Below are 11,563 nucleotides of genomic sequence, written 5' to 3'. Positions count from 1 at the left end.
ATACAACAAAAAAAAACGAGAAAGAAAAACACAACTACGAAGGTACTAGGCGTGGGAAGGCCACATCCCTAACATCCTTCCCAAAATACTACTAAGGCCTAAAGGAATAAAATTAAGAATATCTAAGTCGGTGTCTTGAGTGACTCCGCGGTGAGTCATACCTATTGACATCCTTTTGATAGCTTGTTATTTAGTATAGTATGATTTTAGTGTGGTTTTAGGTCATGATAATGTGATAAATCGATGTTTTAGTTTACTTATTACTCTACTTTTATGCATTTTTGTGTATCTCATGCTCCATGGGTTTTGTTTGTGCTTTTGATGCATCTTAGCACTTATTGGCTTGCACCTATGAAGTCTATGCAGTGATTGAGCACGTAAGGACAAGGAAAGAGGCAAGCACAGCTTAACGGAGCTATGAAAGAATGTCTTTGTGTGAAATAAGAGCATTTGAAAGGACTTTTGCGCAAGGGTCTACTTTAACTGACTATATCTTTTTTTCTAATCAACATTTTGAAAGTTATTCAAATGGGAGATTAAAGTTCATCTCAAAAGCTTTTAAGCGATTGGTCACATTTTTTTTTTTGACGAGTAATGAGAAAGTTATGGCGGCCTTCGAAACGAAGCTTGTTTTGGAGTTTTCAGGATGTCCTGCACGAAACTTAGAACACTGAATATAGCCCATCGGATTCGCTATACATACAAGATAATGAAAAGCTCCGGTTGTTCGGAGTTTCGTCGTCTTCGATAGTCAAGTTAGTATTGGAATGAGAATCAACGGAAATGTGTTGATTTTGCTAATGTAGGGTGTTCATTAATTGAGTTTAGCGGGCTTTTATTTTATCTCCTATATATATGATCACTATTAAGCTAAATTATTACTCTCCTTAACCAAGGACCGAGAGATAAAATTGGATTGTAGCTCCCTAACGCTTATTTAAAGGCCATGAGAATAGGAATTTCTAGTCAATGGAATCTTAGTGTATTGTGAATATGCTTTACTACTTAAGATTATGTTTTATAACCATTAGAATAGGATGTAGCTCATGATTCAAGTCATCCATTCTAGCTCAAGAAAGTATAAGTAATTAAGTATCCATGTCTTTTTATATGTATAATTGTAGTTTGTAAATGACTTGATTCCTAAGATTATTTTTATTATTATTGATTTGTATGTAGTTTATCTCTATAAATTTAAACTTTAAAAAAAAAAAAAAAAAAAAAAAAAACTTGACTTATCTTATCATAAGTTGACGACTTGACATTTGTAGGTGCTCTCCTTTGTCCTTGTGGGACCGATCCTTATTTGTCCTTTCTACCCACTGAAGAGACAAAGTTATTATATTTTTATCTTTGGTAGCTTAGGTCGGGCTTGATGATGTCTTATCAAGGTTCTACGTGTATGTTCTAGTCGTTCATCTTTGAATATAAGTCCTACAAATTGGTTCGTTGCTGTAAGGTAATGAAAAACATGGCTAAAAAAATTTGAATGATTTGTAATGCATAGGTTTGTATGTACTTCATATGGAGAAAATTAAAATTAAAAAAAATTACTAATGACCTAATACACAGCACAATTCAACTCGATACAAAATTAATTTTTTTTTTAAAAATATAGTTCAATATACTTCTCTAATATAAGATTCAAATCGGATGAAACACTTCGGCTAGAACCCGTCATCTTCTTCGTTACTGTTTTTAGGTTTTGTCTTTTCTTTTTGTGTCAGCCATTTAAGCAACAGTGAGCAAGAATTTTCTACACAATTCGACCTTCAATAACTATTCACCTCTTTTTGTGAAGTCAAAATGCCAACTTATTTATCTCAACAAAAACAATAGAATTGTTTGTGATGATATGATAGTGAATCCCTAAATTCTCTTTAGTTGGGTACTCCAAGTCAGATTAAATTTCATAATTCTTGAAATTGAGGTGTTCTCGCGCTTTCAATTTTAGAAGTGTAAGAAAATCTTTCAAATAACCTCCTATGCAAAGTTATTGGAAAGAAACCATCTCGAGAAATAAGATATATGATAAATCCCATATATGCCGCTGATAAAATGCAGAATAGAACCCCAAGTAATAGCCCGTTGATATTGTTGATGAAAAAGTCCAATAAAACATAGATGTTAATCATCATTACCACTGCCAATACTGTCCATGTCACCTTCTGCAATAAAATATTAGCAAAATTAGACCTAAAATAACATTAGACATGATTCTTGAATAAACATATTAGCACATATGAAACATCGAACATATATGTCAAGTACAAACCTCAAGTGTAGGTCCTATCTTAAAAACTCCCATCACCTCCTCCTTTGACACCATAGTAAAAAGGGGTATTAGAGAGAAAGGAATTTGAATTGATTGGAGCACATTAAGCCATTCATTCATAATATCCATTGCCCCATCCGATCTATCAAATATAATAGCTAAAATCATCGTAGGCACTATAGCAAAACTTCTTGTTATGACTGCTCTAAGCCATTCATTTAGCTGAATATTAAGAAAACCTCCCATAATAAATTGTCCAGCATATGTTCCAGTTATGGTGCTACTTTGTCCGGCTGCTAACAACCCGATACCCCAGATATAAAGAATAGGAAGAAGACCACCTCCATACTTCTCCTCAAGGTATCGCCCTGCATTTTCAAGGCCTACACTAGAAGCATTCTTTGTTCCATAAAATCCCTTGGCAAAAACAGTCATAACAAAAAGGTTTATCATGAAGGAGATGAGAAGTGCCATTGATGATTCAATGGAATAGTAATTGATTGCCTCTTGAACTTGGCCAAATTTTTTTACATCTACCTTCCTCGATTGAACGAGAGCGGAATGTAAATATATGTTGTGCGGGGTGATGATGCATCCAAATATACCTACTGCTTGTTGAATTGTCTTGGAGTTAAGTTTTGGTACCAACACACCTAAATCCATTAATATCATGACCATGTTATATAATAATAAACTAACAAACTTAGGTCATGCATGAATTAAAGCTAATATTGCTAATAAATTGTTACCTACTAGAAGCTCCTTTCCACTTGGTTTAGCATCAACAAACATATACGCGAACGAGATAGCCATTGTCATTACCATGATTGCAAATGCTGCTTCCATTTTTCTTACTCCATAACTCTCAAGAAACAAAAACACGAAGCTGCTTGTCCAAAAAAGAAAAAATGCATATAATTAAAATTTAGACACGATGCCTGTAAATCTGGACTACCATTGATACCATTTCCCACAAGCCAAACCTTTAAAATAGCCCATTCTATAGTTTCAAATTTTTAAATCTACATCTTTTTGTATGAACATATATAATTACAATCCTTTCTCTCTCCTCCTTTCTCTCACCAAAACCCTAGTCTCCATTGTTGAATTTTGAAGGAGCTTCCATCGATTTTAATCGGTGGAAAGGCTCAATCATTGTTTCTTTATTGTTTTTTTAGGTTTATAATAATGCTTCCTCCTTTTGGGAGGAACTTTTCTCCCTCGAAAGAAAGGGTTTCCGATCTCCTATGAAAGACAAGGGTTTTTCGACCTCCTTCGAAAGACAAGGTTTATCTCCTCTTTTCGAGAGAGAAATTTCTTAGTTTTGAATCCATGGTAGCAGATCTAATGGATTGTTGTGAAATTATTTCGTTGGTGAAAAAGTTATCAAGTTTTCGAATTCGAACAGATGAATGAGAAGGAAAACATCCTCACGGCTACAAAGGTCGTTAGATTGTCTGTGCAACAAGGCTGTAATTTTCAACGATATAAGCAGGAGATGCTCCGCAATGCAAGATTTACTCGACGATCGTAGTTTTTATGAAGGAAAATTCTATTTGATTTAATATCTTATGTATTTGTTAACGTCGAATCTCTATTGTAGATGTCGTATGACTTTTAATTAATGAAATATTTTTGCTATTCAATATATATATATATATATATATATATATATATATATATATATATATATATATATATATATATATATATAAGTGAAACATATGAAAGAATTAGTATTTTATATCTAAACACCAAAATCTTTATCTCTTTTTTCTTGCTTTTTTTTCTTTTTTAAACAAAAGTATGGTTTTTTTTTTTTTTTTTTATAATTTTGTAAACAAGAATGTTTCGGTGGGTTTTCAAAGTAATTTTATTTAATATATTAAACTATTCCAAATGATATTATTGTTGTACTATTTTTAATTCTAACAGGCTTTTTCACTTTTTAGGCATATATGTATAGATCTTAAAACACTTTTCAACATTAGCAAACACTAATTAAATCATCAAGGCGATGACCAGCCTTTAACTTTTTGTCAAACAATATATGCGCATTTATATATTGATCTTAAATCTTTTTTAACTACTTTTAATATCAAATTAGATATATTGAATTTTTATATCAATTAGCTAATAACTTGTAATGACCATAAGCATCACGGACACTAACTAGTTACCACCTAAAATCACTCAAATTTGTTTGGTTTATTACCTAAATCTGTATAACATCGGCATGTTATATATTTAATATTAAACTCCATGTTATCATTATAACCTACGTGCTTTTTCAAGGGGCATCATGCTTTCGAATTTTCAATTGATTTTAATGCTTTACTTATTTAACTCTTGTTCAATCCATTAATTTTGTTGGTGTACACACATTAAAAATTATACTCCATTTATTTTTCAATATATGTAACCGTTTAGTTGGTACATGTACAATACATTTTGATCTTAAATATTTGCTAGTATTATTAACAAATATGAAAAATTGTTACTTAAAAACATACATTGATATTATTCTAACTACATACAATTCAATAATAGGGTTAAAGCCAATTGGTCGTGACTCTTGAGTATTTAGAAACATAAGGAATACATAACTTGTTTATAAGAATAAGTTGATATATATGATTTTACATGGATACATCTCACACATATATAGACTTAGTAATGTAGTGTTGGATATCCCATGAACCGAAATAAACCTAGCTTTCTTTCTCTTTGTTGTTGTTCTCTCATGAATCAAATGTATGGATTTTAGTGATCCAACGAGTAGATTTATCAAAAAGGGAAATAAAAGGTACTACAAAATGAAGTGGGACACTTAAAAACTAGAGAGAGTACTAGTTTTTGGTGGGTTATCCACTTACCTTATACGGAGTAAAAGATTGTGTCTAGTAAAGGATGTTATAATAAACGCATAAACAAATAAAATTGTAGAAATTAATGTAGTCATGCCCTATAAAGTTCACACATTCAAATTCCCTATTCCGATCCCATAATTAGCGTTTATATTGTCCTTATAGATTATTTAAGCAAAGAATAAAACAAATTACGACTAAAATATAAAAGGTCCAAGATAGAAGCTTACCAATCAGCTGCAGTAATGACAACACTAGCCCAAAGAGGCAAAACACCATTAGTTAATATTTGAATGGCTATAGCTGTACCAACAACCTCCTGGATATCGGCAGCGATAACCGCTACCTCTGCCATAACCCATAGTAAAATCCTGGCCCATGGAGGGTACTCCTCCCTACATAACTCGGCTAAGTGCTTGCCTGTCGCAACTCCAACTCTTGCGGATAGAAGTTGAATCAAAAGTCCCATTATTGTTGACCATAATAGCAACCAAAGCAGTGAGTAACCTGCTATTGCACCTGCTTGTAGATCACCTTCTATATTTCCTATTAAAAAGGCAAAAAATAGTAAGTCACTAAAGTATAGGTAATTGTAAATATTTTTATTTAATAATGGAGGGAGAGTATAAATTCTTTACTTATTTAGACATATTAGTTTTAGTATATACTTTAGTATTTTACCGAGTAACAATAAAATACTCTCGATAAAATACAGTCCCTAAAAAATATTTGTACATTTTAGTCCCTCTAAACTATTTTGTGCACTTTTAGTCCCCTAGCCACCATGTTTGGTGTTTGTCAACCCAAAACTGAGGGACCTATCCTGGTCAGCAACAATTTAGGGATAATGATGTTTAGGGACAATGAGTCATCAATTAGTTATTTAGAAAGCTCAATTAATTTTTTGGTTTATTGAATAAAGTCTAGCTCAACAACTCAGTTAGTTCACTAATTCAATTATAATTATAAAAGTAAATTATTACAGTATCATTCCTCAAAATTAAAACACTGATTAGTCTCAATTTCGAAAATCATAAAGTCACTATTACATCAAGTATCAACTAATCTGAATTATTAATTTCTAAAAAAATAAAAAAATTCTAATTAGAATCATTAATAAACAACTCACAAGTCACAACCTACAATAATCAAAACATAACAAACCACTGATTCAATCAATAACTTAATAAGAATAGAAATGTAAATCCAAATTAAAGTATAATTATTAAAAATTAAAAAGATGCAAAGTCTCAAACAGATCAAATCAAGATTAATTTTGACTAAGAAAACTCACCCCACTGTCAGTATCATCATGTTGAATCCTTACAAGTTCATTTCTATTGTAAGGTCCAGCCATTTTACCAAAGGTCGCCTCCATTGTTAAGATATGAAATTCTCAGCAAATTCAACCAAAATGTAGCAAATTTTATGTGGGTCGGGCCGCGGTATTTTGGGGAGATTTGAAATGGTTATTTGCTCACTTTGTAAGAAATCCAAGCAAATGAAAAGGGTATATCTTTTTCTTCCAATTTCCCTTCTTGGTTAAAGAATTCTTGTGTTCTTGCCATCAATTGAATTCTCAAAGTGCATGTGCGTCATTTTTCGATTGGATTGCAGCTAGTAATTTAAAGATTTTACGCAGGTGGGTTGACGGTGGTTTCAAACTTTCAATGGGTAATAGGTAGGGCCGGGATTCATGAGTGTAGTTTCGGTGGGGCTGGGGGATCGTGGAAGGGTTGCAGTGGTGTTCGTCGGTAGGGGAGTGCGGTTGGGTTATGGTGGTTGCTGGTTTTAGGGGTGGTTTTTTTTTTTTTTTTTTTTTATATATATATTTTTAATTTAATTTATAACATCATAACTAAAAATTATTGTGTTTTTTTTAGTGATGCTACACATACAATGGTTGACAATACTATTATATGCATGCCACACCAAAAGGGAGGAAAAAAATAAGAGTAAAAAATAGGAAGAAACTAAATGGGAAAAGTGGACCTCCAAATGCAAACCAATCAAATACAGTCAACAATTACAACCATTGTATGTGTAGCCTTCTCTCTCTCTCTTTTTTTTTAATAAGAAATCAGTGTTGTTTTGTAATTACTTTTGCTTTTTAAATTAATGTTGATGAAAAAAAATCAATGTGTCAAAAAAAAATTGAAAATAATAAATTAAAGTCCCTAAACTATTGTTGACTAGGCAAAGTCCCTAAACTATTTGGTCAAAAACACCACTCAATGTGATTGAGAGACCAAAAGTGCACATACAAAAGATGGGGGACTAAAAGTGCACAAATACAAAATATTAGGGACTGTATTTTACCTTTACTCGTATTTTAGCTTAACCCCTTAGCTTTAACGTGAAAAGCTAGTTTAATTTATATTCGGTATGTTATTGCATTAAATTGTTCAACTTTATACTCTATACAATATTTTTTGTTGTCCCACTTGTTCTTTGCATATTTTTCGATGCAATATTAGTTTCAAGTATCTCAAGATAAATATTACTCCCTCTGTCGACCCTTTTGACCTAATTTTAGTTCCAAAATGATCTACCCATTTGCATTAAAATATTCTCCAATTTGCAATAATAATTGTGCAAAGTTAGCTTTCTCATTTAAATTTTGTTTTTTCCATATACTTTTATGACTTTCTCTCTCTACTTTTTTGCAAACCCCATGTGAATTTCATTTTCCAATATATTTTTACTACTATCTTTTTTATTTTCTTAATACCCGCAAAATCAACCCAAATGGGTCGTTCTTTCGGGGATGGAGGGAGTACAATTTTGTTTAATTTTTTTTACACATCTATATATTATTTTAAAACAGGAACATTTACAAGAAATCTATATATTTTTTTACACATCTTTTTTACTACTATCTTTTTTATTTTCTTAATGTCCGCAAAATCAACCCAAATGGGTCGTTCTTTCGGGGATGGAGGGAGTACAATTTTGTTTAATTTTTTTTACACATCTATATATTATTTTAAAACAGGAACATTTACAAGAAATCTAGAGTGCCTCGTGGCTTTTTATCTTAAAATTCTATTTCTTAAAAAAAAATTAAAATCCTTTTTTAAAATAGACATAACTACCTTTTTTCAGTTTCTTTTTTACAGTATTTTTTAGTAGTAGTACATAGTATCGATTTTCAATTCTATTCCAAACAAAAAAAAAAACCTCATTTTCCAGTTTGGAAAACTCTTTCATTCCCACTTGCCTTTTTCCCCTCTTCTCTCTTTCTCTTCAATAATTCTATAATTTCGATCAAACCACGTGATACATCTTAAACTATTATTCCTTGCAAAGTGGCTAAGACGACTTCTTAGTTTCAGAAAGCACTTGCGACAAAGTTCCTATTAAACTTACTCCCAGTTTACTTGCAACATTTTGACTGGACACGCTTGCCGATGCACATGTTTGACCATTAATATCTTTAATTATATACTAATATAAGCCATAAAAATTTTATATTAAGAAATTATACATTACAATAGACCTAAGAACATATTACATGATTATATTGGCTTTCAAATAATAGCTAAAAAAGATGGTTAAAGTGAGATGTGTGAATGTGCAAAAAGTCAAAACGTTGCGAGTAATTTAGGACGGAGGGAGTATTTGTCAAGATAAAGGTTAAGTTCTTTGCTGTCGTTGTTATATGATTTCTCAAATTGCAATTTAGGTACAAATTATATGGTTGAATCAGACAAATTTGATGGTTTAAGTTTGGGTCTTTAAAATATATGATTGACAAATGTCATTGTTGCATTGAAGATTTAATTTGTGGGCATCACTTACTATACTTATACTTTTTTAATGGATAATTTTGTATGCAGTATTAATCATACTTTCGGATGGAATTATTATGTTCAACAAATTATATTATATGATAAAATGGATTCCTTCATTCAAGTATTTTACGTACCGCTATTGAAAGTTCCACATTTTTTAATGTTTTAGTTCACTTATCAATTAATTTATATTACATTTTGAAATATAATCAATTATCATTGGTTTTATTTTTATTATTATTATTAAGTTGTTACAATTTGCTTACTGTTGGATTTTTGGGATTTATATTGCATTTTTTTTTGATGTCAAACATCTTCATTAATAAATCCAATTTAAAAACTATAGTTACTCAGTAACTTGTAATTTGATGCTTCATATAGGACGTATGAATTTATGGTTATGAGAATTTTGATTAGTTTTTAGGAAAATTTGTTGAAAACCTTCTTATAAAAACCAAATTTTGTTGAAAACCATCTTATAATTTTTTTTTGTCAAGGCACACTTGTTTAAAATTTTTTTTTTGTTGAATCCCACCACTTTTCGGATTTAGGCTATTGATTGACATTTCCAATGTTGATTAACATGTGCACCTCATATGACCCATTTATTCATTTAACCCCACTTTTCTATTATTTCCCCCTTTCCCTCCATTCTTTCCCCCTTAGTCACTTACATTTCCATGCAATTGTATAAAAGGCTATAAAAACAAAATTATGATGAAGAGGAGTGACGAAGAGGGGAACAAATGGAGGGAATGGGGAAAAAATAAAAGAAAAGTGGGTTTGAGTGGGTTACGTGAGGTGCACATGTTAGTCAACGCTAGAAATGTAAGTAATTAGTCGGAATCCGAAGGAATGGTGGGAGTTAACAAAAAAAATTTTAAACAGGTGTGCTTTGACAAAATAATTTTAAAATGGGTGTGCTTTGACAAAAAAAAAATAAATTATAAGATGGTTTTCAATAAAATTTGGATTTTATAAGATGATTTTTAACAACTTTCCTAGTTTTTAATAAGTTTTGTTAGTATAAATTGAATTTAAATATCTATAGAAGTATTTGACTTTATAATGGATTTAAAGCTTATAGATTTAAAGGGTTGTAAATATTACTAGAAAATAGATGTTCAATTAAATTCGATAACCATATAAAACAAACATTTCTCATATAAGTATAATTGCATATGATTTTAATTTGTTTCATTTTGCAGCCAATGGGTGTTTTAGAATTTTGGTTTAGTTTCATTTCGCAACCGGGGGTTTTTGAATTTAACACTACTATTAAAAAAATTTCTACTATTCTTAACGAAATTGAAATACTAGGCAAAAATACAAATACAAAAACAATTATTATAATACATTAAATCGCCATGCATCGCATGAGTTTAAGACTAGTTTAGGAAAAAAATGAGATGAACCTAACAATGCCTTACATAATGGCCTTGTTTGGCAATTAGTTGTTGGCCGTTGGTTGCTGCCTGCTGGTTGTTTAACTTGGCTTGTTTGACTGACTGTTAGTATTGGTTGTTTAATAATTTGTTGTATGTAAATATGTTTGGTAAAATCAGCTGTAAGATGTTGGCTGTAACTATGCAAAATGATCTTAAAGGACATAATTATGTGTTCTTATTCATTTATTATTAGAATTATTAATTACTAATTACTAGTTACTAATTTTTAATTATTAATTACTAATACAAAATACTAACTACTCCGTATTAATTATTAATTACTTAATTATTAATTATTACTCCGTAGTAAATACTAATTATTAATTATTTATTACTAATTTTTATTGTTAATTACTAACTATTAATTATTAAGTTACTATTATAACTATTAAATATTAAGTGCTAATTATAACTAATTATTAATTATAGACTACTAATTATTAATTATTAATTTTAATAATTAATAATTAATAATTAATAATTAACTATTATATATTATTTATTAATTATTAATTACTTACTAATCATTAATTATTAAATCTTAATTTTTAATTTTTAATTTTTAATTATTAATTAATAAATTCTAATTATTAATTATTAATTATTGATATTAAATATTATCATTAATTGCTAATTATTAATAATTAATTACTAATGACTAACTGATAATTTTTTTTAATAATTACTAATTAATGATTAATAATTAATAATTTCTAATCACTAATCACTAATTATCAATTATTAGCTATTAATTGTTACTAATTATTAATCAAGGATAAAAAAAGTACTCTCTCCGTCCTTAAATTACATTCCTACTTCTAGCATTTATTCCTCACATAATTGAGAAATGTAAGAATATAATTTAGGGATGGAGGGAGTAATTTGTTTAATGAAAAGCTTAAAGTCAAAGCCAAAAGGCTAGTAAGACTAGCTTTTTGTTTTTGGCAAAAAAGCCGGCTTTTCGGCTAGCTAAAAAGCCATTTTCCAAACATGTATCTTGGTTGTTTGACCAAAAGAAAAAGTCAATAAAAAAGCCAGCCAAAAGCCATTTACAAAACAAGGCCAATATGTCTTAGAGTATAGAGCAACCGTTAATATGCAAAATTTCATTTCTATTAGAATCTATTAACATTCCTATTGGGACAAACAAAAATTGAAGGGAGTATACACACCACATTT

The 11,563-nt window shown here is 30.0% G+C and overlaps 1 protein-coding gene across 1 annotated transcript; it reads right to left on the bottom strand.

Annotated features, from left to right (window-relative positions):
* Positions 1-1,426: 1,426 nt before the first annotated feature.
* Positions 1,427-7,255, bottom strand: LOC110695535 (metal transporter Nramp2-like). Its single transcript, XM_021872757.1, has 5 exons — positions 6,437-7,255; positions 5,373-5,688; positions 3,025-3,161; positions 2,276-2,928; positions 1,427-2,168 (listed from the first exon to the last, which is right to left on the bottom strand). Exons 2-5 carry the CDS (start codon positions 5,609-5,611, stop codon positions 1,911-1,913), a joined length of 1,287 nt encoding a protein of 428 aa, XP_021728449.1. The 5' UTR covers positions 5,612-5,688; positions 6,437-7,255; the 3' UTR covers positions 1,427-1,910.
* Positions 7,256-11,563: the final 4,308 nt, after the last annotated feature.

This window comes from Chenopodium quinoa, unplaced genomic scaffold (genome assembly GCF_001683475.1).
Source record: "Chenopodium quinoa cultivar QQ74 unplaced genomic scaffold, ASM168347v1, whole genome shotgun sequence".
In the NCBI taxonomy this organism is placed as follows: Eukaryota; Viridiplantae; Streptophyta; class Magnoliopsida; order Caryophyllales; family Amaranthaceae; genus Chenopodium; species Chenopodium quinoa.
Note: the sequence above shows the minus strand (reverse complement) of the source record. Positions and strands in the feature narration are given on the sequence as shown.

Excerpts from the sequence above, each read along its gene's own strand:
- LOC110695535 (XM_021872757.1), bottom strand. The coding sequence starts at position 5,611 with ATGGGACTTTTGATTCAACTTCTATCCGCAAGAGTTGGAGTTGCGACA. Across the intron at positions 2,929-3,024 it reads TGGAAAGGAGCTTCTAGTAG|GTGTGTTGGTACCAAAACTT; the intron begins GTAACAATTTAT and ends TAATGGATTTAG. Across the intron at positions 2,169-2,275 it reads AGATAGGACCTACACTTGAG|AAGGTGACATGGACAGTATT; the intron begins GTTTGTACTTGA and ends ATTTTATTGCAG.